Below are 27037 nucleotides of genomic sequence, written 5' to 3' on the forward strand. Positions count from 1 at the left end.
TGAGTGTGGGAGCGATTGCTTTTTTGTGTAGTGCTTTTATTTTTGGTGATGATTGGATGTAATAACACTTGCTCCTCTTCTTTTAGCCATTCCAGCAGCAGCCACTGTACGGCGGCTTCGTGCCATCGTGGCAGCCAGCTCAGGGCAACTATTTCGAGATGAGCCCGTACCTAACGAATGGCATGCAGCCGGTGACGGTCTATCCGGCCAGCGGTGGTGCTGGTGGAACGGCGGCAGGTGCTGGCGGCGGCGGTGGTGGTGGTGCGGCTGGCGGCGGCAAACAGCAGAACGGCCGGTACGGTGGAGTGCCGGGCGGTGGCGGTGGCCACCGGCAGAATCCTCGCAACAAACGCCAATCGCAGCAGCAGCAGCAGCAGCACGGAGGAGCAAGTAACGATGGTCAGTCGGTTACAACGAACAGCGGTGTCGCCGGTTCAACCGGTATGCATCGGCAGCAGCAGTCGTCGGGCGGCGGCTACCAGGCGCAAAGCGCAGGTAGTGCCGGCAGTGGCGCTGCCTCTGGGGCCGCCGGCGTCCAGTCGCAGGTCGCCAGCACGTACCAGGCAAGCGCGGCGGGCGGCGGCGGTGGCAAAAGTGCCGGCCTGCTCGGTGGCAAACCTTCCACGGCCGCCGGCACGACGGCAACCGGTGCGACCGGTATGGTGTACCTTCCCCAGTACACCCACTACCTAACTGCCGCACCACTGCAACATCAGCAGCAGCAGCAGCAACTTTACAGTGGCCAACAGCAGCAGCAAACGGACGGCGGAGCGATGGAGCTCGTTGTGCGGACGGATCTGCAGCGGCAGGGCATGCAGCAACAGCAGCAGCAGCACGTGTACGAGGACGAAACCGGTGCCAACACGGTGCTGGTAGTGCCCGCCTACACGACGGCCGGTGGCGGGCGCAAAAACTCCAGCACAAACGCGTCGAGCGCGACGATCATGTCGCTGGACGCTACCCAGCAGCCGTGGGTGCCGAACCAGCCGCGGCGGAACCCGCGCCGACGGAAGGACGAGATGATGATGCCGATGGACGGCGGTGTTGGTGGGGCCGCGGCCGGCGGCAGCATGTACGGCAGCAGCATGCGGCACGGTACGATCTACAGCGGCAGTAATAGCAGTAACACTAACAACGGTAGCAGCAGCAGCAGCAGCAACAACGGTGCAGCCAGTGTGAATAATACCAGTAGCAATAAGGTTATCATGCATACAACTAGTCTCAACCAATTGGCGCCTTCCACCGGTGGAGGAGGAGGAGGTAGCGGGGGCGGTAAATACCAGGGCCGCGGGGACCGTGGGCGCGGTGGTGATAATAATGGATACGCCGGCGGTCTCATCGCGTCGGAGCATCACGGTGGCGGTGGATACCACTCGCAACAAGGGCACCATCGGAATGCGGCAGCAGCACCGTCTGGCGGTGGGTTGCTCGATTCCAGTTCTTCCTTTCAGCAGCACGGTGCAGCAGGCGGTGGCCACAATAAGCAGCAGCAGCTGCAGGATATGATGCACCACACCCAGCAGCAGCAGCAGCAGTACCATTCGCATCCAATGAGTCAGCAACCGCACCTAGGCCATCATCAGCAATCGCAGCAGCAGCAGCACCACCATTCGTCCTCCTCCTCGGGTGCGAACAATCACCAAACGCAGCAACACAGCAACACCAGTACCAATCCTCACGGCCATCATAATCAGCAGGGAGCGGCGGGTCAGCAGTCCCAGCCGCACCAGCAGCAACACCATGTGTTGCAGCAGTCCTCCCATCAGCTGCACACGGCGCAGCAACAATCGCAGGGCTCGGGATCGCACCATCATCATCATAACCAGCAGCAGCAGCAGCAGCAGCATCACCACTACCACCAGCAGCAGCACCATCAGCAAGCGATCGTCGCGACAGGTGGATCGTCGAACGCTGGAGGCGGTGGTGCTAGTAGCGCAGCCAGCAACGGGGGCGGCAGTACGGCCGCCAGCTCCAACAGTGCCACCACCACCAACAGCAACAACAGCTCCAGCACCACCAACAGCAGCAGCAACAGTACCAGTGTTCAGTTCGATCTCGAACCAGCGGCATTTCCGCCCCTTCCGGGCCACGAGGGACGCAGCCTCATCACGGCCGGGACCGGCGGGACGGCCGGTAGTTCCGCCAGTGGAAACGCCAGTGCGGGCCGCTCCGGCTCGAAAGGGGGTAATGCTTCCGCGGCCGCCGCCACCTACGGCCAAGCAGCGCAGCAGCATCTTCCGGGCGGTGCTGTAGGCAATGCTTCCGGAACCAGTGCCAGCAGCTCCACGTCTTCTACCACCGCCCATCGGAACGATGCGTCGGATGGAGGAGGCGGAGGACTCGCGTCCAGCAGTGCCGCGACAGCCGGTGGTGCGTCCTCCGGTCTGCTATCGGGTCCGGCCGCCGCCGCCGCACCACCGCCCGTCGTTTCGGCCTGGGGTGAAAACCATCGGCTGGCGGACGTCGTCAAGGGTACGGCCAAGGGCGTACGGGCACCGGGTGCGGCGACGGTGGCGGCCATCGTGGCCGGCACGGCGACGGTGCCGGTCGTTTCCGCCAACAGCAGCAGCAGCAGCAACGAGCTTAGCCTGGGCGGCAAGAGCGCGACGGAGCCGAAAGCGGCCACTAACGAATCCGGTCCAACGAACAGCAATGGCGCTTCCGGTGCATCGGGAACCAGTAACCAGCAGCAGCAGAATAATCATCTACCTGTGATAAAAGGCAGCACAAATGCCGCAACGAGTGGTGGCAGTCAAACTGCGTCCACGCTTTCCTCCTCCTCCTCCCACTCCTCCGCCTCGACCGGTACGACGCATTCGTCGGTCGCTGCCGCCAACAGCGCTGCTCCGGTATCGACCGGCACCAGTACGGCCGATAAATCTACCAAGACTGACGTATCGTTGTTGCAAATGGCGGCGACCCCTGTCACCGCTGCGCCGACGACCACCACCTCCCGGGCCACCTCCACCGCGACGCTCGAGAGTGCGGCGTCGGTAGTGAAGGGCGAGGCGGCCGCCTCCGCTCCTCCACCCACGACGGCCAACGCGGCAACGATGACCTCGACTGATTTCACTACCAAATCTTCTTCCTCCGGTACTGCCGCCGCCGCCGCCGCCGCCTCCCCATCCGTCACTTCTGCTGGTGGTAGTGGTGCGGCGAAAAAGCCGTCGACATCGACCAACGCCGCCACAAACACTACCGCCACCAGCCACGCTAACACTTCCTCTGCCGGTAGCAGTAAATCGTCCACCTCGGCGGCGGCGGCACCACAGCCCCCACCGCCAACCTTCTCGCTGCAGAACCACCCACCGTTGGTTCCGCACGACAGTACTGCGGCGACAGCCACCGTGCCCGCCGCCACCCCTCAGGTACGGCTGAGCTACGCCCAGGTAGCGCAGCATCTGGCCGAACAAAGCAAGGACAGCAAGGAACAGGCGTCGTCGCTTCCGTCCCACAATCATCATCACGGTAGCGATAAGCTGACCGGCTCTGCCATGGGTTCCACTACCACCACCGCCGTCAGCAGCTCCTCCGCTTCGTCGGGCGGTGGCGGTGGTGTGGTGGAGAAAGAGAACAGTAATGCATTAGCAGCATCGTCGGAGAGCAACGGTTCGACGGCTGTAGCAGCTTCAACTGCCACCACTGGAGCTACCGTCGCGCACGGTACTGCCGGTGGTAGCGCTGCCGCAGGGAACGGCAACAACAACAACAACACCGGTGGATTCATTGGCGTTAGCAGCAAGCGGAAGGATTCGGGCGCCGGTGGCAGGAGCTCAACTGGTGGCACCACAGCGCACCACCACCATGGTGATGGTTTCCGAGAACAACGAGGTATGTGGATGTGAAAACATGTGCTGTATAGGGGTCATCCATAAACTACGTAATGGCAAAAATGAAAGTACAAAGACACTCCAAAAGCAATCCATATTAACTAGTAACTTAATGATATAATTAATTAATTAAGTAGTAACTGTTTAACGTTCCTCTCTCCTTCCTTCTTTATAAATTTCTGTGATACTCATTAATCTTTTTGTTTTTAATTTGTAAATGTTTCTTTCTTTTTTACATAAAACTGCATATTTTGATACACCCTACGGTTACCAGGTTTTTCAGTTGTTCTCATAGTTGTGGGATACTACATTGACTCTTTCTTACAGAAAAAGAAATTTAGGGTATGGGAATTGGACTATGTAGTACCCTTGTTGGACAAATCCAATAGGAATTTCCAAAAAAAAAACCTTTCCAATAAACATTTCATATAGTTTAATTCCCATCATATAAAGTTCACTTCCACTAAGATAGAGCCAAGTGTCCCACTTCTATGAGCACCCCTGGAAAACCCTGTAAAGTATAACGGTGGAAGGCATCCTACAGTTGTTTCGTAACTTATGGACGCCCCCTTGCGTATGTTACGTAATCTATGGATAACTTTAAAATAACTCAATATACAGAAATGCCGAAGTCCTACATGTATTTTTTATACTACTCTTAACAAAAACAATTAGCATTAGTTATGTTTAGCTTTGGAGCACTGAAAAACATTTCTAACCTCCTTTTTTTCGTTCTCCCCGCACAGATACGCGCTACAATCAGCAACACGGTGCCAGTGGAAACACCAATGCACGCAACTCCAAAGATTACCGTCAGTCTTCCGGTGGTGCTGGCGGCGGCGGCGGCGGCCACACCAATGCCATCGGCTCTGCTTCCCTCCATTCCGGTGCCGGCGGGCTGCGCAATGCCGCACCAGAGCAAAACAACAACAATCACGCGCATCATCAAGGAGGAGGAGGAGGAGGTGGAGGTAGAAGTACCGGAAATTCGGGCAACAGTGGCAATAACAATAATCACCACAGTAATAACAACAGTGCTGGTGGAGGCGCGCCCAAGTCTGGCGGTGCCCGATCGGTGCGCAAGGACTACCAATCGCACCAGCAGCAGCCACAGCAGCAGCAGCAGCAGGCCCACCAGACACACCCGCGCAGTCCCAAATGATGGCGCTTAATATGGATCTAATATGTGCGCGACACACCGAATGACTTTCTCTTCACTACACCTACTCTACGACCTACCACAATGCGGCGGAGCACGTGCGATTTATGAATCAGCCCTTTGCTTGCCGCTGCCACCGCCCCTCCCCAGTACATTGTGTTTTAGTGTATGCGCTTAAAATATTATGGCTTTTCACGATCCGGCGGCTGGGGTGGCAAGTATATAAGTTCGGACGAATGCGGTTGAAGACAGTAGCGCAATGTACAGCGTTTGTGTGCATTGCGAGGATAATGCATAATTCCGTGGGATGCATGGGAAAACGGAGAAAGAGAGAGAGAGAGAGAGAGAGCGAAAGAGCGGGGGAAGTATAGGTAGTAACGATTGGGCGGATTGGCGAATCCTTACACAAGCAAGGAGAATGTGGGCTGGGAAGAGCATACTTTCATTATTGATTTGGCGGAACAAGAAAAAGGAAGGATAGGATCGGTTAGGAGTTATTGTTTTCCTATCAAGTACAATTTATGAAACTTCACTTCATAAATTGATTGAAATGATACACTATACACTAGTTCGAGTGATTCAAACAGATCATGATCATACTATAAACGCAGCATGGAAGAAGGAGCAGCAGTGTGTGTGTGCCTTTTGTTACGCATCTGCTCTGGATACACTTTGATGAATAATTTGGGATTTCTTGTTTTTTATATAAAATAACACTGGAAGTACGTAAAAAGCAAAAAAAAAAAACTGCAAGTACGTATAGAGTGGGAAGTAAATCCTTATAAAAATCAAATTGATAAACGAGTGTGTGCAAAACGATCGCAATGCTCAGAGTGTATAGCTATGGTTTATGAGGGAATGTAAACACGCAGACCAATCAATAATCATCACACGAATCTCAAAACAGTCAAAAGATGCGTAGAGCACCATGTATGAAGATGCAGTTTGATTTTATAACACACACGTGAAAGAAGCTGCCAATCAGGGCATGTACAAGCATATTTAAAGTGCTTGCTTAAGTAGTTGTCAAATAGGCCCCGGCAAATACCGTCGTCGTTGTGCTCTAGCCCTCGCTCTCTCTCTCTCTTTCTTTGTGGCGGTTAATAATAGCAACCGATAAGGGTAGGAGGAGGGTATCCCATATGTATCCTTGCATTAAATAAATAATCTAGCCTCGGAGAGGGGTTGCGGCAACCAGCAAGCAAAACCAGATAGTGATCCCTAGTCCCCTGCAACGCATATACACCTGCGCCTCCCGCAGAGCGTAAGAGAAAAGCCACAGCAGCCACGGCTCCACTTCGGTCCACTTCGGTCCTGAGAAGGAGTGGGTGGTGGTAAGGGGGAGGGTGTGGTGAAACCCATTTCATTTGTGGGTTTTGTAGTGAGAGAGTAGCAAGAGAGAAAGGTTCTAGTAGGTGGTCCATTTGTTTCAATGTTTATGTATGTTTCTTTTTTAGTGCGCCCGTGTGTGTTGTGTTGAACATATGATGATGAAAGAGTGTATCGGATTATCATGCAAAGACCGGAAGAAAGCGTGAAAAGGAAAGAGAGAGCGAGGATGCATTAGCATAGTGAGGAGGGTTTAAAACTGATAACCGCTATCGCTAATGCAAACGCTTTCGTCTTGTTTATTTATGCCTTACTCTAAACAACACACACACACGCGAGCGCGTGCGCTCCCCCAAACGCGGCTCACGCAACAGTGAGATGAATTATTTGTTTTAGTTTTTTTTTGTTTTTTTTTCTGCAATTCGTTCTGTTACTTGTTTTTCTCTTGAATTTAAGCGCATTAGGAAGAGAGCGAGAGAGAGAGAAAGCCCGAAACAACTTATCATTATTTACTTTATTAATTATTACTATTATCTTTATTGGTATTTCTTAAATACGATATGATTGCTACAATTAGTAACTGGTAACGTTAAACACACACACACACCAACCCCCTATTGAGATACTTTTTATTGCAATTCTTTGTTAATTTGTTGATAGTCGATAATCGATCGCGCGCGTGATGATGGGGGGATAGTTTTTCGGGTCTGGGAAACCAACGAGAGAAAGTGTGCGTGCGTGTGCGTGTGCCCTCCGTCGGAAAAAGGGGGGTTAAGGGCATTGCCCAATAGGAGAACGGAATTCTGCTAAGCGTAACCGTTGGAAGCGATTGTGAGCGATAAAACCTGAAAGCAGAAACGGCGAAGCATAAGAAAGTGCAGTGTGTTCCAAAAAAAAGAAAAACATTGTTACTCAAAAAGCGCTGTGTGTTTAAACTGAAGCTAATTGTTGCTTCGCGCTTGTCGTGGAGTGTGGATGAACCTCAACCGATATTGAACGAGACACACACACACACACTAAAATCCAGAGGAAAGAGACACGCAATGCATATATATCTATATTCTCTCTGTTCGTTATACCTGTATATAATCAAAGCAGATGATTAAGGTTGAGATGAGCAGCCCCAGAAGCAGCAGTTGCAGCTGCTGCTGCAAGCTCTGCCAAAACCGTCTCTGGACCATTTGCTCTAGTGGTCGAAAAAAAAAAAAATAATGAAGTAACAAACAAAACAGCACTAGTTAATAGCAAGAAAAAAAAACAACAACCTTGGTTTAGTTTATAAAGACAGTAGACACACACTCGCCGGAGAGTAGTGCGTGCCGGTCGGTGACTAGTTGTAGGGCGGACGGATTGAATTTTGTTTTTGAATTGCAAAGAAATTTGTCTAAGTTTAGCTGGCAGGAAAAAAAATGCGCTACCGAAATGTTAGGAAATGCTTTCGAGCAGATTAATGAGCGCGAAAGGAAGGAAGGAGAAGCAAGCTACTGCCGTCAATACTGCAAACATACACAGAATTACACGATACACACACATATAGGGCATAATTTTATAGGCTGAGCAGTGTGTGTGAGTCAGGGTATACCGGGGATATGGTAGTGTTTTGGATCAACTAAGCTAGTGATGCATCTAAATTGATAAGACTAAGAGAGAAGGGAAGCGCAGTACGGAAACTGAGGAAATTCCTTTTAGAAACACACACACACAAACACAAACACACCCACTGATCTTACCATCTCTATTAGCATGCGACAGAATCGTTACATTTTTACCACAAGAGCGCAAACAAATGGAAATCATCAATGCTTTACAATAATAGAATCGTCATCCGAATGATGCCGCCTTCATTTTATGCTCTGTGCTGTGCTTTAGCGATAGGGAGCGTGGGAGCGTGCAGTGAGCGAACCTTATGAGAACTAGCTCTAACAACTAGGATTGATTACGCTATGCCGATGAAGAGCTAGTTTTTATCTGGATCTTTTTAACAATTGATCGATTGATTTGATCCCATGCGTGACATGATTCGATCGTTACAGGAGGTTTTTTCTTATTGATTGCGAATTGATTTCACGTTGCCCCACGCCTAGGGAGTAAAAATCACAGCTTACATCTGCTTCTAGAGAGCAGCAGCACTACTGCGAGAGAAGGAGGAGCGTAGGCGTTAGGAAGCTTAATCTGCTACCAACCACTTCATTTGTGTTATGATACTGTTTTATCCATTTCCCAGTTATTTTCTAATTATTGTTTGCTTACATTCCTTATTCTTTTTCTCTCGCAAATGAAACAGTTTGTGATAAGCACAGTGCCCTTTTTTGATTAAATACTCCTATATGAACTTCATTAGATCATTATGCATACTATCTTAACACCGAGAATTCATTTCACGCAGTTCAACGTATCACAGTTAGTGCATCTTTAGAATTTTGGAAGTAGATCGAAAGGATTTAAGCTTCCCCACTGATGCCTCAAGACTCCAACGGTAGTGTAGCAGTAGTGCTGTTGTCTTCATCGATTCCCGAACTCCCGAAGAGTAACGTACAGATACATACAGTTTCGCAGGGCTACTAAGCACACAATAATGCATTCGCAACCGTTCGAACGGTAATGCGCCATTGCGTTTTGCGTCTTTCAAACCGGTTCAAACAAAAACTAAACTAAAACGCACATCAGGTTTAGTTTTATAGCTCGATATCGTTTTGCTGCGCTTGCGGTTTAGATACACACTAGCTTTTAAGCAAACCAAATATGGATTTCATCGTACCTTCGTTTCATTTGATGGGGTCGTGTGTGCGTGTACGTCCATAAACGCGAAGTTTGTTTGTGCGCCACACACAACACTGGCTCTTGTGGTAAAGCGCATAACACGGTAGCATTCTAAGACGAGATTTCGAGCAGGAAACAGGAGGAGCAAGAGCTTTCGTTAGACACACTGTGTGCGCCTTCCACAACACAAACAACACACTACACTATGCACTATAAAAATATGTTCTTTTTTATGTTTTTTTTTTCGATTTGTTTCTGATCCGTAATAAAGATATGTTGATGATGAGTACGAAACCACGAAGCTGGCGGAAGCGAAACTTCGATTGAGCGCGTGTTCGTTTTATCCGGTTCGAAAGAGAGATGCTTTTTTTGGTTCTTTTGTCACTGTAGTAGTTTTTGTATACTGTTGGGGTTTGTTTTTTTTTTTTTTTTTTTTTGAGCGAATAGTAATGCCTTACATCCTTTTGTTTTTCTGATTTTGCGTGAGCACATTTCGGTTCTCTTCTCTCAGTAGCTGTCCCGCGATCCCGCGATCCTAAAAACAATCACACACACACACACCCATACACACCGAACGATTACAGCCGGTTACGTTTGTCTTATCTATTGGTAGTTAAAGCTTTAGTATAAAGTGAGAGAGGAGGAGCAAGCGGAGGAAGAAGAAGGATAGCATAGAGGGGGGGGGGGATGTATTTTCGTTCGATTGTTGGGGTGTGGGCGTGTTGAGGTAGTGTACCGCAGAAAGCAGAAGATTTAGATAGTATGCCAATGCTCCCCGTCTCCGGTGACGGGCGGGTTCGCATGAAGACACCTTTTAGAGACTGCAAAACACTTACAGACGACACACACACGCGTACAGAGCTGAAGTCAGACGTTCGATGCTGTAATAGCTAGTGATTTCTTGACTATTGTTTGTTTCCCCTTGGAGAAACCCCTAAATCAAAGCCGCCACTCGCATTAATCGACGAATGCAAAGAAAAAGAAGAAGCGATACCAGTAGTTTGGTTCCACACGAAAGGATGAGATTTACGCGAGGGAGGAAAAATAGTAACGGAAGACAAAAAAACTATTATATACAACTGTAGGTTAGCTTTGTAATAGAATTGTCGGAGCACACACATACATACTACAAACACACAAAGCTCTCCCTGCTGTGTGTCCGGGAAAGAATGTGAAAGGAATAGGGGGGAGAAGCAGCAAACATAAACGAGACGTGTGCAACACAGCAACAAATTACGATGTCGTTCTTGTGTTTGATGAAATGATAATGCAAAGAAAAAGCATACAGTGTTATGAAATGTCATACCGAGACAAAGGATATACATAGGCGCAAGGTATAATATATAGTTGTTGCTGTGTGTGTAATAACTGCAAGCGAGCTGTGCAAGCGCCGCCCCTCCCGGGCAGAGGTCGAAAGGAGGGAGAGGGGGAATGTGTGTGGTACGGTGTAGTGGTAAACTAAAGAATACTTAGATTTAAACGCGGAAGAGATACAATATCGAAGGTAGTAGAGCAGAGAGAAAGATGTATGGATTATATATATATATACATAAAAAATATATAAATGTAAGGGAAAAAAGTATATACATTATATATATACATTACTATATACACAACTCTAATGATAAAAAAAACAAAAACAAAAAACAATGATTAAAACGTAAGGCACACATCGTTGATAGAAAAGTAACAACAACAACAAAAAAAAAGAAAGAGAAAAGGACATGTTACTACATACGAAGTAAAACAAAACAACAAAACAAAAGAAAGAACACAAACAAACAAACAAAAAAACCTTACCATTGCAGGGTTTCTTATACGCGCGGAATGATACAACGCGATGACAGAGGATGAAGGGCAGAGGGAAGAAGTCTGGCAAAGACTGAAATGCACGCTATCGTTGGGGAGAGGCAGAGAGATAAGGACCGAACTTGGAAGGAGAGAAGAAGAAGAGGAACACATACACATAATACACACGAATATCCTTTCATCCTTTTGCGAACAAAAAGGGGAAAGATACATAAAAAGTGCTGCCACACAACAAATACACACACTAGTTCGGTAGAGTCGGTAATGGTGATAAAGTTACTGTTGAGAAGGAGAAGTGTGGAATGTTAAGAGAGGTGGAGTGGGTAGAGAAAAGTTGAAAAAAGGAGTGGAAAATCGATGAAAAAACACACAAAAATGTGGTAGTAGGAGGATGTAGTAGGTTAAATGAAAAAAAAAGGAAATGAATTAAAGAATACCAACAAACAACGCAAAAACCACACACTCACACACAACAAGGGAGATTAAAAAGAAGAAGGCATAAAACAAAATAGAAACAAAGCGAAAACAATGAATGATAATATAAACCATTACAAAAAGAAATAAACACACACACACAAATACATTGGCTAGAAAGACTGCAGTAAAAAAGAAAGGAAACAAATAGATAACCACGCTCAAACAGAGGAGGAGGAGCAAATCACGCCAAGAAGCGTCGTTCGGGTGTAAACAGCTCCCCAAGTCATATGCGAGTGTAGTAAACGCCAGACAGAGCCGCGGCGGAACCAAAAACATGTGTTTAAACCTAATGTGTAGCTTAAAAATCAAAAAAGTATCTAGGAAGCGCGTATTAATAGTAGCCGCCGTACCACACGTTCGACGTCGCCAAAACAACAGCACACTCACACTCATCTGAAAAAAAAAAAGTTGATATATGTGGTGAAGGGAAGCACGTGGGAAATGCATTAAAATGCATCCACGACGTGTGACAGCTCTTTCTCTGTTGCCCATCTACAAACAACAGTTTCCAGCCCCTCTACACACAACACAACAAACCTACTAGCATCCCTCCCAAGGAAAGCGAGATTTGACCAAGGAAAGTGGAAAAGCAAGAGCACACAACGCATTAAGAATGTGAGAGAAATGCCAGGGAACAGAAATGTGTGCACGTGCGTGTGTGTTTGGTGGTAGTCGTAAACACAAGGGTAAGCGAATTTGAAATGTTGATAATACCTACTACACACACTAGTTGCTCTAGAATATTGAAAACAGTGTAAAACAAAATACAGAATTGGTTGGAGCAGCACCGGACGAGCACGAGCGCGCGAGATGATAAGGAAAAAAACAAAAAAAAAACAAGAAACTAAAGAAAATATGTGAGGAAGAAGTAACAAACAATTGTTGTAAAATAAGATACAAAATGGAGAAGAGCGAAAGAAAACAGAAAGAGAGAGAGAGAGAGAGCTGTTACACACATACGGGCGAAAAACCGTGCGTCGTTACTAGAAGATATGGAAAAATATGGAACAGTGAGAATTGGTGGGGAGAGAAAACAGGCAGGAAGTGAAGGAGAAAATACGAAAAGTTATAAAGAAAACAAATGGTAAGGGTGTAAAGAAGAAAAAAAAGCCGTACTACAGCAAACACACGATAATACAATGATGATGATGACGATGGAGTATAGAAAATAAAAAAAGAGTAAAAAACGAAACTACAAAACAAAACCACACAAAAAAATACACAAAAGAGAAACAAAAAGAGTTGTGTTTGTATTTTTCTATTTTAACTAACGAAAGAATTTCATTTCTTTTGCAGGTAGTGCATAGAACAACTCGTGTGAAACTAGTAACTAGATATTGTACAAAAATGTTGCCAAAAATAAGACGAAAATGAAGAAAAGACCACCCTACGATGATCTGGTCACAGGTGGTTTTACGTCGAAGCGGCGACCCCTGGTGGTCGGTGCTGTAAACATTCAAACTGATGCTGCGATGATATTTATCGAACGAAGCGAAAGATAAATTGCTGACAAGAGATCATCAGAGGAAAAGTTGTGATTTTTGGGAATAGAAGAGGGTTTTTTTTAATTAATTTTTGCTAATCTATTACAAAAAAGGTTTAAATATCGAGCATAATGTGTTCCCTGTCGCATGAATACCATCCCTATCGTCCTGTTTTATCCATTCTAGGCTTGAACCCAACGACGAGCATGTTATTGAGTCGTGTACAAATTGACGACTGTACCATGCGACACTTCAAGTACATTAGCATCTAATTTTCCATCGATTAAAAGTAAGCAAAACTTTCAGAAAGATGTGAAGTACTGAGCCTCATATGGGAATTGACCAACAAGCGACGAACTCCGATGTTTTGAAGTATTGCTCGTACGGCATCCTTAAAAAAGTACTAAAATCACTGAAAACGGAAGTTTAACCCCTCCGCTGTGTAGGCTAAACATTGCTCCTTCGGGTTATTGTCTGTTCTAGTCGATGGAACATGATCTGGCTGACCAGCACGTCTCCAAGTACGATTAGGTGCAGAAATAGAAATTGCATGTTTCAAAATGGTAGGATATGTAAGTATTAAAATACAGAAAATACTTTGAACACTGAATGTCACAATAAAGCGTTCATTTTCGCAAAGAAAGGCACAAGAACTTATACATTATTCTTCACGAAAAGTGTTAACACCATATAATTCCATCATGAATCCAACCACTTCTGAATGGAATGGAAAAATGCAATCTATTGACGTTAAACGATCATCATCGTTATGAAGTTCTTCAATGATAATTTCCCTGTAACTCAAGAAACGCTGCCTGACCAGAAAGTATGCACCAGCTATATGAGTTTTCTGATATATTCAAGTGATCTTTCAGTGATCTCCATTAGTGATTTGCCTTGTATTCATCAAACAGAACACAAAAGAACACACAATCAAATAGCACGTTTTATCGCGTTTGCTCTCGATTCAATCAAGATCGCAGGCCGTAAAAAAAAAACAAATACACCAGCATCAACCACTCGGTATCGGTCATTTCCGCCCAAACTGGTTTCTGTTAAAAGGGGATCGTCATGCGCACCTTACAAACACACACACACCCGCCCCCCGTTTTATGCTCTCCTGACAACTAGCATAGAATGAACAAGACCACAGCACAGAACCACACATGGGTACCGTTTGCTGTGAACGAAACAACCGTAATTAAATCCGCTGCACACAGCCGAGAAGTGAATCGTTTTCGGTTGCATGCCTTTTTTCCCTATGCTGCCGTGTTCTTTTGCCCTCTTGCTTATGGCTCTTATCCACACGGACAGTCCATAACTGCGTAATATGTCGATTTCGAATATTCCGTGGAGGTGAGGTTGTGATCGGTGCATCACTTTTTTTTTCGTGCGTCTTGTTTTGTTTCCATTCCCGAGATGACTCATCGATGCCAGCATCAAAAGGAGCAACCCTAATTTTCAGGAGATCAGGAGAAGAAAATGAAAAACATCCCAACTTCAGTTCTCCCTTTTCCTTAGTTCTCCTAAACAAGCGAAGCAAAGGTGGACGGTGTGGTAAGGTTTGCTGTACTGCGCATTATTTAATATTCCTACCGACGATCGTCTATCCAACGATCGAAGCACGCAAAGGAAGAAGGATAAAGCTGAACAAACAACAGAGGGCAAAGTGTTACGAAATGAAAGTTACCGAAAAAAGGTTGTTTGCCAAAAGGGAACACCGAAAGCATCGGTGCAAGTGAATTGAAGAACACACAACGGAGGCAGAAAAAGGGAAGAAACGTCAAAGAGAAAAGAAATGAGCACCGAAAAGGTGAAGAAATCGAACTGGGGAATAAAAGACATGTAAACAAAAGGGAATGGAGAGGGGGGGGGGGTAGAAAAGAGCACAAAACAGAGCACACAAAATACAGTCAAAAATCAGAAAAAAGGTGAACCAACAGTAAGGCAGAAATACGACAAGGAAGAAACAACGATCGTTCAAAACAGATCCTGCGGGAATTGACTCGCAAAGCAAAACAGTAAGAACGAAGCAAATAAAGCAAAACAAAGCGGTGCACACACCCTTCTCAACAGAAAAAAGGGTACGCACGCACACACACACACACGCCGGCTCTAATGTGCGATCGTTGACGATCGTATGCTACACCAGTGCCGGGGAAGCCGGGGACCGCTGAGCAGCGAACCCTCGGGATGATTTCGATGCGTGGAAAAGTGACGAACCCCCTTGCCACGGGAGCGGTGTGTTTATGCTGAAGAAGAAGAAGAAAGGTAAGGAAACAAGTGGACAGCAGCAGCACCACAAACGGAACACAACAACACAAACCTGCCCGATCGCAATGAGTGGTGCCATGAGTCATGGGGGAACTATGCTCTTGGGCCATGTCAGCCAACGGCCAGCGGAGCTCATCTGTGCAAGTGCGGCTCATGTGACGATGCTGTGGGGTGTGTCTCCGTGTGTGCCGGGGCGCGACTCTGTTGCTACGTAGTGGTTTTTGTTTTTGGCCATCTCGGCAGGCTATGCAAATTTGATGGCTTAGGCGATAGCACTGAGAAGGGGGGGACAGTTTATCGATTAGTCATCAAAGATGGCTATGGATTATAAGAGTTTATTAAGAGTGATCGTCGAGTAGATTGTATTGATATGATTAAAATAATCATTGATTCATTAGATAAAACAATAGATTTTCTAATTTATCATTAAATGGTTTGCCGCGTGATATACGCGATGGAATTAATTGTTTGTAAATCCTAGTTAATCTGTAATACCTTAAAAAAGATCGCAATATCAGTGATCTTTGCTCATTGACATTCATTGATCGCAGTTTATTATTAAATTTAAAAAACCCCATCTCTATTTTTTTTAGTGTTGGAAAAACAGGCTCTTTCTCGTGTTCTTTATGTTGCATGACAAACTAGGCAGAAACTAGGACATGGAGATCCATAAATGGAGTAATTGGTCTAACCACGATCAAATCGTACCAATCACAGTCTCAACACAATTCAGTGCGTATGTTCAGGAATTCTAGGCAAAAAAGTTTCAATACAGCAATATGGAAAAGACTCTTGAAGCACGCCGAAGAGTTATGAAGAACTCGCTAAAATAGAGTCCAACTAAAGAACTCCCACGAAGGGAGACATATTTATCAAACTGAAGATTCTTGACGAGAATGACGAGAAAAAAAGATTGGTTCATGCAATGATTCGAGGAGAGCACCGAGCTTTACTTCATTTCCTTCAATTAACGTACACACCGAAGTGTTTATTGAATGCCTCTTGGAGAAGTTTGTAGTTAACTTACGATCGTAACATTGGCTTACAATTGAATGGATCTGCAAAGAACATACCAAATTGTACCAAAGATGGTTAACCGAATGCGTGAAATTTCATTCGCAAAAGTTGAGTCGCCTTTAGTAGTTGAAGCCTTAACCTGTTGAACCATTGGAATTGAAATGTCAAAGGATTAAGCCTTGCATAAAATCCCAAACGAACTTGGTTAGCAACTACAAACAGGATCAGTTTTACCCAAACGGGAATTGAACGACTTCACCACCGTTAAATCATCTATTTTTGAGTATTTAATACACATTTTCAGATACATTTAATGGTTTTTTTCTATTTATCATCATAGATGCTGATGAAGTGTGATGGTAAAAAGCACTTAAAATTTACGACCAACTAAAGGTTTTATTTAACAAAAACCATTCAAAAGGCAAAACCCTTCCCAACGAACGGCGGTTCCTTTTTATTGGCACCGAAAGCAACTTCCCTCCCTCTGTGCAGCGTAACCGACAGTGGCATATCCTTCCAAAGTTCATGTTGTTGTTCCGTTCCTCCTCACACCGGGGGCACAGTGGGCTAACAAGTGAACATCTCTACCTACCAAGTGCAGCGCCTTCTTCCGGTGCTTAATTGCCGATGCGGGAAACCGGTTCCGACGAAAAAGGGCTGCAAAAGATGATAATGCACATCAAAAGAAACGTAACAGCATTCGTGTTTTTGTGGTGTGCAGGTTTTTGGGGTAAATTATCCTGCTGCAATTAAGTGTGGGGTGAAGAAGGGTGAGAGAGAGAGAGAGATAGAGGAAGAGGAATGGTAAAGAAAATATTCTTCCACAGAAGTGTGTTTCATCTGTCCTGTGGCTGTCTTTTTTCCCCTGGAAGACATCAATGTGGGCCTACGTGGGCCTTGATGGCATATAAATTGATACCTACAACTTCTTGCACCGCATCGGTTTGTGGTCCTTTTTTTTTGGGCGATGCACTTCTATGCACAGTCCCCCGGTCCCTACAGCACCCCTACCTGCCAATAGCTTTGTGGGAAGATTTTGTATGCACTTCTTGCAGGAAGGCTTTATGCACTTTTTCTGCAGTAAAAGTTTGACAGGATACGTGTTGGGTGAGGATCTTCACCTTTTACAATGCCGATTTGGACACTTGGAGAAGCTATTGATTAGAAGTAGAAGCTTTGAATTATGTGAAAGGAAAAAAAACAATATTTGATTACTTCATTTTTCGAAGTATTTCTCACGGCAGTTTATAATAAACAGAACTAATAAAATAATTATTTTTGATTTGATTTTTACACTTATTTTTCGATTCATGGAAGATTCTTGCACATAAAAGTAATATTTTTAAAGTAAAATCAACCTAAAAAGGAATATATGGAAAAAGTTGTTTGAAAAAAATAAATAAAATTAATTAACATTCAAAATTCAAAATGAATGCTCTAATCGTAAAAATTGTAAATTTATAATAATTAAAAGTAATAACGGATAAAATAAACAAAGCTGGTAAAAATAAGGGAACATGTAAAAGTAAACACAAACGCTCATTCAAGTAATTACAATAAAACAAAAAGAACAACGTAAACAACTAACCCTGCTTTTGTACATAAAAAAAAGCATTTTGTTCTTCCTTCGGTAAGCATAAAAATGAAACAAAAGCAACAGAAGGAAGGAAACTGTTGTTGGTGGTGATTATGATACTGAAAGCTTTTTGCGAGGGAAGAAAATAGAAAATAAAACAAACGCACCCTCTCCTTCTGCTTCGGAGAGCCGCTCTCTGAGCAAAAAAATACACCCCTAAATAAGAGCGCTAGCAAAGAAGAGAAAAAGAAAGAGAGAGCGAGAGAGCAAGCGCGTTCGCAGGACACCCGCGGAAGGGATGAAGTCTGTGTTCCACTTTTCACGCCCGTTCCTATAGGCGCTCTGCAAGTAAACGCGCTGCTTGCTGTTCGGTGTAGTGCAGCTAGTTGTCCCTTTCCCGCTGCCGGTGCGTATCCCTTCCCCTATGCGGGGTAACAAAGAGCGAGCACCACACACCGCCATCAACACTGGCGCAGTGATGCTGGCGTCGGGTAAATTTCCTTCACCATCGAAGCTTTCTCTCGCGAACAGTCGCCCCGAACGGACGTGCGTGAAACGCTTCCTCCGGTGTTACGCGCGCGCGTGTGTATGTGTGTATAGAAAGAGCAGTGCGGGTAATTAATTGTGTACGTGCAACGGTGTAAGGATGCAAGCCTTGAAAGTGAAGTTAAAAGTGTGACCAAAATTGAATGAATGTCGCGTGAATCGCTTTGGCAAAGCAATAGAAAAAGAATGATTTGCACGGTGCCCACCAAGCGACAAACCTCGATTCGATTGAAGCAAGTGCTGTGTGTGTGAGTGTGTGTGTGCACAGTGTGTATGCGTGTGCATGCGTGTGTTTGGCCCCGTAGTGAAGGTGTTTTCTGCACCCGCCGTCGGCATGCGGTGAGATACGGTGGAAGAGAATTAAAAAGAAAATTCCCAAAAAATCAACCCCCTCATCCCTTTCCTGCCCGTCGATGCAGCAGGGGTGAAACCACAACTACAATTCAACGGCAGAACCATTAAGATACGAAATCTGCAGCATACCAATCGAACGATAAACGGTAAGACACCGAGTGCATGTGTGTTGTAGGGAAGAATAGTTTTGATTAAAAACCCTAAAAGTGTCGCCCCAACTGCCGACGGTAAAGTGTGAAGCTGGAGCGGAAAGCTTCCGCGCGGCAGCCATTTTGAGCCCGGAGCGAGAAAGGGTCGAGGAGTCTGTTGGTTCGCTTTTTTGTTGTTTTTTTTTTTTTTTTTTTTTTCGGTGTGTGTCTGTTCCACAGAGAAGCCACTGCTGGATGGAATTGGATTTGATAGTTGGGCGAGTGGGTGGGTGGGTCGGTGGTGGTGCGGGGAATTATGCGCAGGCGCACGAACGTAAGAAAGAGCGCGAGTGTGTGTGTATAAGAAGGTGACATTAAAAAGCCGATACAAAAACATGAAATGTATGCTGAAAAGGGGGTTGAAACACGATAGGGGGTTGAAGCACGTGGAATAGGGTGAAGTTGAGGAATGGAACGAGGGGTACAGTTCATAATAGCAAAACAACCAAAACAATACGGTTCGCTCCTGTCCGTTTGTGTATGTGTGTGTGTGTTGGTGGTTTTTGCAGCGACCCACACGCACACGGCTTGCTTCGATGGTGTGCGAAAAATTGTTTCCTTCAAGCTGTCAAAGTAATTTACCTGAAATTCTGTTGTTGTTGTTGCTGTTGCGGAATTGCAGTTATGTGTGTGTGTGTTTTTAAAACTTTTTTAAAGCCATTTCCAACACGTGCACATAAACAACACGCACTGCGCCACTGTCGTGAGGGGTGAGAGTGTGTGTGTTTGCGACTGAAATTGGTTTTCCACAGGGGGAAAAACCACTTTTAGTGCCGTTTCCACTCACAATAAGGTTGGTGGATCGCTTGCGTGAATGTGTGCGTAAATGTTGTGTTGTTTTTGCGTGTTATGTTGGCCGCGCAACAACAACGGCGGATGGGTTTTGGGTTTCCCGTCTGGTTTTATTTGGCTCCAGCGTTCAGACTTTGCACTACCAAAGGGGTGTTTTATTGGTGGAACAATCAAACGCGGTTTACGAAATTATTTTTTCAAGTAGCCCAGAATCTCTAATAACGATAAATAATAATATATTAACGTTAGTTTACTTCCTCTCAATAGATGGGATTGATTTTTTTGATGTCTGATGTCACAAAAAAGCGTCTCACAATCCAATTAGTTGTGACATATTTAGCATCATTTGCAACAAATCATTCAAATGTTAGCGTGTTTTTCCTCCTCTACCAGAACGGTGTGTTTCGAACTCATTTCCCATGACCACCACCCCCCATCGATGTTTATTTATGAAGGAGAGAAAAAAAAAATTCCACTCCACATCTTTTCTTACTTAGAAAGGTGTATGACCAGCAAAGGTACACAGCGAATAAGGTAACAAATAAATGTACCTAATACGCACACACCCACATACATTCACCCGCTTGTTGGCTCAATTACGCGCGAAGAGTAAATAAAAGCACTCTTTCTGTAAATCGCTCGCGGTACGCGAACACGCACGCGGTACGCGCAGCATTTATGGAGCAACAACAGCGTGCGAGTAGAGCGACAAGCGCTAAGCGACGAACCGGCCTTCGACTGGGCTGTGTGCGCTAGCGTGTCTGTAGTAGTAGTGATCATGTCACTCGATCGCGGGTGAAGGTTTGATCGAAGCGAGGGATGGATTTTACTTCAATCGAGTTGTGGTATCGACATTTTTTTTTAGATTAAATAACAGTTTATTCTAATTGATTTCAGTTAGTGATGAGTAAAGAATTGAATGAACTGAAAATTAATTTATTACTATTTCAGGATTTTGTGTTTTTTTTTCAAGATTTATATCATTTTTTCAAGCAACAAGCGTTGTTGCTAATGCCTAGTGCTCGCTAAAATCTCATTTTAACAGCCTCAAACGACCAGCCAACGACCCTTTTAAGTTTGGTCGCGCTGATAAGACAAGAAAGGGCAACAGCAGCTCATAAATGTCATCATTATCTTTTGTATTTTTTATTTATGCATTTTAGTGCTTAAAGCAAGATAAAAGGAATGCATTTTGGGATTTTAAACTACATTTTAACACTTTGTTAGGGCAATGCAACGTGATCTTTAAGTACTGTATTGCTGCACTACACGTGGTAAGCCTAATTCCCATCGCAAGATTTGAACCAATTCAAATAATAATTTTCTAATGCTTCATGAAATATTTATTTATAGAAGTATTTGCCAACATTGCCATAGTAGCGATCTGCGCGTGTATCTATTCTCATCATAATTTGTACGACGCGGCCGATGAACGACACGTCCACCTCCATCTAACCACCCTCCATCTCGTGCGTCACAATTTCATCACAAACAGACACACGCTCGGAATGTCGTACGGGGGTCGTCTTCTACGATTTCTAGACCTCACCTTGGAGGCGCTTGCGAACGGAGCGAATCTCAAAGCCGGGCCCAAGTAACCGAACGAACGAACGAACGAACGAACTCAAATCCGGCTCGCTGCTTTTGCTGTGTGTCCTCGATAGCAGTTCGATCCACGGGCATTTACACTGCTTTTCTTTGCCATTTCTTCTTCGTCTTCGTCTTTGGCTTTATATCAACGCCTAAGAAGGCGTCCGCGTGCTGTTGTTGGGTCTATCCAACGCCACGCGGTGTGATGCAATGCAGTAGTGAAAAGCAACATTATTGTTACATTTGCCCAAACAGATGCCATTGTCGGGAAGGTTGGAAATGATGGAACGTTTGATGGCAGAATCCGATGGCCTTACCGGGCCGGTGAGTGTGTAAGGGCCGAGTTTTACGGTTGGTCGGTCGTTGTTGTGTGCGTGTGGCATTTGGGGAGTTTTTTTTTAGTTGTAATCATTGCCAATTCCATTTTGCATTCGTTCGAACGGGTGATGATGGTAGTAGTGTTTGAGATTGGAATTTCAATAAAACAGGATTGTAAACTCGTACTGACAGCGAAGAAGTGTGCCAGTTAAAGGCAATGGAGCGCTACATACTTTGTTATGCTGCTATGCTATGTTGCTTTACAATTTAAGAATAAAACCCATGGCATTGGAATCTTTACTGTAGTACAGCAGTGTAGTAGTAAGAAACCGATAGAAGAATATTTTATTTATTCCAATTGGTATAAATGTCGCTCAAATAAATAGAGCTCATGTTGTGGAAAAAATCAACATTTTCAACATAGTTATTTAAATCATATTAGTTCTTACCGCAGATTAAAACTACCTCTTCTTCTCCCCAATGGTTCTTATCAAATTCAGTACTTTAAATAACATATATAAAAATTGTTCAAAATGAAAGAAAAAGTCATAACAAAATTAATTAATTAATTAACACAATATTAATCGAAAATCAAATAATAAATTCAATTAATAACAATCAGTTTAAAAAAGCAGTCAAAATTTCAATAATAACGAAACTAAAAGGAAAAGATTACTATTGTAAAATCTGTTAAATTTTGTATATTTAAATATTTTTTATAACAACTGTTTTTATTCTTTTCATTTATGTTCATCTGTACCTATACTTAGATGTTTCAAAATAATATGTACTTATTTATTCAGGTTTAGATTTATTCAGTCATTCATTGAAACAAACATACGCTTTTACTTACAAACAGCTATTAGTAAATTATGGCATTTTGTGTTGTTTTTCTCCTTTTCGTTCCTTTTTGCCATTTTTTTCTGTCGTTTGATTTAGTTTAGAAGTATATTTTATAGTCGTTACCGCTAAATTTTGGCTATAAGGCATCCATTTTTGACAGTGCGCATCCATTTTGAACTCTGAGGCATCAATTTGTGGACAGTGCGTATCTATTTTTGTCTGTAATTCAACATTTTTTGAGTCTTATAGGAATCAAATTAACAAAGTATTTTTGTAGCTTTTACTGTAAACTGTAAATTAACTTATAATAAACACATTAAACAAAAATCTAGTAATTTGATTGTTTTTGAGAAAAAAATGTGAAATTTAATACATTATCAAGACATTTTTTACATCTGAAAATACTTCCCAACTTTAGTCATTCCATTAAATCGTCCAAAATTGGGTCAAAAGTTTTTACACTTTAAATTGTTTTCATTATATTATTAATCATTTAACTTAAATTGAATAATGTTCGAACCCCTAGTTTCAGAATAATTAGGATGAATTAAGTAAACAAAACAAATGACTTACAGTCGAAAATTGATGCCTTAGAGACCAAAATGGATGCCCTAAAGGGAAAAATTGTGACACGCTGTCAAAAATTGGTGCCTTCGAAACCAAAATAGGTGAGCTAGAGCCAAAATTTGGCAGCACCGACTGTAAGTTCGACTTAACACCTCATTCCTGGACCCATTCGATACATGATTTTGGCTTAGGAATTGGTGCGCATGACATATTTAAACATTATTCTTCGATGGTTGGGTGCTAAATATGCAATAAACTATTTTAAACAAGTTAAACAACTAATCAAATATCTAAATTTGTAGAAAACTATGATAAACTAATAAATTGTAAACCTTTAGGCACTTAGCAAAGCCCTGCTAAGCTCAGCAAAAAGTACGCTGGTCGTTAACTGATCATTCTGAACACATTTAGTTGTGACATTAAGCTCAACTCTTACAAATGAACAGCAAGTGAACAACGAATTGCTACAAAAAGAATAAAATGTAGACTAAAAATCCCTTACAAAACAATACCAGACCGATGCAAAATTAACATATTGTCGTAAATACAATTATTGCACCGTTACTATCGATGCTCTTGCCGGTGTCTGATTGCACATGCAACCTTTACACATTTAACCCCTCTTTTAGTATCATGTTTAAAAAAAAAGCTACAGCCCATTCGCCTCAACATCCTCCCCGGGGCCCCACCAAAACACGGAACAGACATAAATCTTGTCGCAAATAATATTCCAATCATAAAACTGCCAAAACGTCTCTCAATTACCCTGTCTATACGAGCCTGTACGGGATGGCGTGTGCAAATTTTTGGCATGGTTTATTGTTTTTTTTTTCGCTAAACCAAGTAAAGAAGGGGAGACCCAGCGTCTCTAACGGGGTCGTTATCGTTTGTGCGTGTGTGTGAGAGGCATTTTTTGTTGGTTTTCCTTAGCAATAGACCACCCTCCTGCAGCAGCAGCAGTATATCGGTGTGGTTGAAAACACACAAAGTGGTTGGAAAAGCTCGAACACGTGCGTGCACGTTGCATTCTAAATTCAAACCCTCTAAGCTGACCATTGGCACAGCCCCCTCGGCTCGGCACGTTGCGGTCGCGGGATATGGTCGCACCGCGAATGTTTTTCCCTCTCCTGCGTGTTTGGGTGTGCGGCTAACTGACAGACAGTAATGCATTTGACCACCCCACAGCGGAGACGAAAATGAGAAACAGCTGAACGGCTGAAAACCCACCAAATGGGGGAAAGGGATCTTGATGCGAATTAAGGAGGGTTGCGGGAGAGAGAGGGGACAACCCTTAAATATGTTTTAACCTCCCAGGTGTGTTTTGTTGGGCTCTATTTTCTGTTTCGTGCCCTCAATGGATTAACACGCGTTTGGTTAGCCAGGGGGGTCCGGGGTTGTCCAGTGTTGCCCGGTCAGGCGTATCGTTGCGGGCTGGACGTTGGCGCGATACGGGTGCACCCAAGAATGACCACATTCACCAGGCCAATAACAATAATAATGAGGACAATTGCGAGGGGCTGTTTTATTGTGCGTTTTTGTTGTTGTTGTGTGACGATAGTGACCACGAAGTAATGGTGTGTTGCGTTCTGTTCGAGCCTTTAGTTTTATCTTTTCGTGGTTCGGCTCTCTGAAGGGGGGGAAAAAACTTGACCGAGCATCAGTTCCTTACCTTAAATGCAATTTTTTGTTTTTTTTTCCCCCTGCACCCAGAAGTGCAGTTGCAGTTGCGTGCGATCGTTATCGTGTGCGTACAATTGGGCGTTGGGTGCACAGTTAGAGAAGAGGGTTCGTGGAGGTGGTGACTTCTTTCTGAGCGACAGGAGACGCCCCGTTGTGGGTGTGTTTGAGGGGTGAGAATGTGGGTTTTTTTTTGTGTTGTTGCATGGTGGAAAGGTGGGGTTTTTTTCAGGTTACAAAGAAAGAAGATGGGTTTTGTTGGCTTGATGATATAATTTGTGGCTGGAAGATGGGCGTCGAAAACCCCCTACTCATACACACCTTTTTTCTGAATTGTATTGAGTTTTTAGTGGCATTGAATTTGTTTGAAACATTTGACGATAAATAGAACATAATTCAATATGCCCTGTTAACAGCTTGCGTTTCATCCATTGTTTTACTTTTAAGATTTTTGCAACTTAAAACTTAAAAAACTTAAACCTGAAACAGAGCCTGAGTTATATTATTGAAAAGAGTTGTATATATGTGTTAGAATTATATATTTATTATGTTTATTAATTAAGAATAACATTGAATCACAGTTCCAGCACTGGAAATTGTTTCAAATAAATTTAACATTACTTTTAAAGATTAAAATCTTATTGTAATGGGTTATGGGTTCGCATCTCTTCTTTATATTCTGCAGCTTAATAGCAGCTTCAGCCAGGATCGTTGTCTCTGTTTATGTCACTGCCAATACAGAACAGCTTGAGTGAAGCATCGACATACCATAAACCACATAAGAAATCTGTAACAACTTGCCTTATGTTTTATTTGTAGAATTATTCTTCTGAAAACACAAGCAACGAGTGTAAGATAATAAAACCAAATCCCTCCATGTATGGGCGTTTATGAAGAAGAAACAAAAAAAAAAGAACCACCCAAAGTTATTGCATGTCCAGTTGCCAAAAGATCAACCATTCCTTCGGCGACAGTCACATTCCAATTTCGTCTTGGCAGTGTGCCAAACCTCCGTTTCGAAGTTCCAGTGTCCAAGCTGTCTAGCAAAAATAATGTGACAAAAGTCATCGCCCCCCCCCCCCCCCGAAATACCGCTCGAGCGTTCGAAATGATTTGAGACGCACTGGCGACAAACCCAATGACATTATCGAACGAGCCGAACGACGACGACGAACGACGTTTTGTCTTTATGCGGAAAAGTTTTAAAATCCTGTGGAGCACCTCAGTGCAGCTCGAGAGTGGAAAACATCAGTTTTAGCGTTGCTCTGATGTGTCGGAAAACAATGGTTTTTATGTGGAAAGTTTTGAAGCGGAAGTGTTTGGTGAAAGGGGAAAAGGACATGTCTGCCGTTTATTGCACGGGGATAATTGTTGACGATAGGGATGGTAAAAAATTAATATCAATTTATGCAAAACTGAATGTTTCTTAGTTTGGATTTCAATTTATTGTATTTATTGTATTGTATGTATGTAAAATTCTTACATTTTCTCACCTTAATTTTTCTTTATGTTAACAAAATTACATTCGGATTATCAAAATTCATTGTACTAATTTAATGAATTCTAACATAAACGAATAAATTACTTATTAATTTCCTATGAAATATTCATTTTAACAATGTAATGATATTCATTTCTCTCTCTCGCCTGTGTTTATTTTCAGAGCAATCAGTCCGATCCGAAACGGAATCGCTTTCGGCAATGTACTAGAAAATACGTAAAAGCCACGCTACAAACATACGTCAGCGGGTTCAGCGTGAAAACAAATCAATCGACGCGTGAGAACAGCACGCGAAACAGAACATCAAACGAGATCCATTATACCGTGTGCTGTGAAACAAAGTTTACTGTTTGGAGAAGTAGAATAAAAAAACACACACAACTCAAAGGGTGAAAAAAGTTTACGTGCGTGGAAATAAGGTGTTTTTAAATGGTTGGTGGCTTTTTTCCTCAATTATGTAACTTGCTCCCATTCATGTTTCAGTGTTATTAATTGTGCAGCTAGAAAAAAAGTATTACTTTGCAGTATTGAAGAAAAAACAACCATCATTTGGTGCCATTATTGGTAGTGTGTGAGAGAGTAAAAGTGTACCTAATTGTGACGGCAAAGGTGCAAAAGTAAAAGTTCTTGAGGCGCGGGCGGTTCCTCTAAATTCGGTCGATAAAATGAGTGATGGTGGCTGAAAACACTGCTGGTCAGTGGAAGTTTATGCGCAAGTTTTCAACACATCTGATTCTGTGTTTTGAATCAATCGTAAAGAAAAAGTGAAACCGTTCGACGGCGAAATATAAGTACACAGGATTTACTTACCTCATTTGGGCAAACAAAAATGGATCTTGCGGGTGAAGCAGGCACTACCTCGAGACAAGCACGGTTCGAGGACTACCAGAAGATGAGTACCTCGCTGCAGAATATAGCCTCCGATCAACCGGATCATCATCATAGG

The 27037-nt window shown here is 43.8% G+C and overlaps 2 protein-coding genes across 14 annotated transcripts in view; both read left to right on the top strand.

Moving 5' to 3' along the window:
• Positions 1–12591, top strand: part of LOC5667392 (la-related protein Larp4B) — a 52689-nt gene extending 40098 nt beyond the window's left edge. For all 12 annotated transcript variants that reach the window (XM_061650416.1, XM_061650423.1, XM_061650421.1 and 9 more), the window contains 2 exons: positions 87–3831; positions 4577–12591. In XM_061650416.1, the coding sequence (XP_061506400.1) occupies positions 87–3831; positions 4577–4992 (4161 nt within the window). In that variant the 3' untranslated portion in view covers positions 4993–12591. The remainder of the gene's footprint in view (positions 1–86; positions 3832–4576) is intronic.
• A 5618-nt stretch (positions 12592–18209) lies between these two features.
• The window catches only part of LOC1277071 (mitogen-activated protein kinase kinase kinase 13), a 33835-nt gene continuing 25007 nt past the window's right edge, over positions 18210–27037 (top strand). Inside the window, exons 1-2 of one of the 2 annotated variants that reach the window (XM_061647990.1) lie at positions 18210–18761; positions 26254–27036. In XM_061647990.1, coding sequence (XP_061503974.1) covers positions 26921–27036 — 116 coding nt within the window. In that variant the 5' untranslated portion in view covers positions 18210–18761; positions 26254–26920. The remainder of the gene's footprint in view (positions 18762–26253; position 27037) is intronic. The other variant, XM_061647991.1, reaches the window with a different exon arrangement.

This window comes from Anopheles gambiae, chromosome 2, assembly GCF_943734735.2.
Source record: "Anopheles gambiae chromosome 2, idAnoGambNW_F1_1, whole genome shotgun sequence".
Classification (NCBI taxonomy): Eukaryota; Metazoa; Arthropoda; class Insecta; order Diptera; family Culicidae; genus Anopheles; species Anopheles gambiae.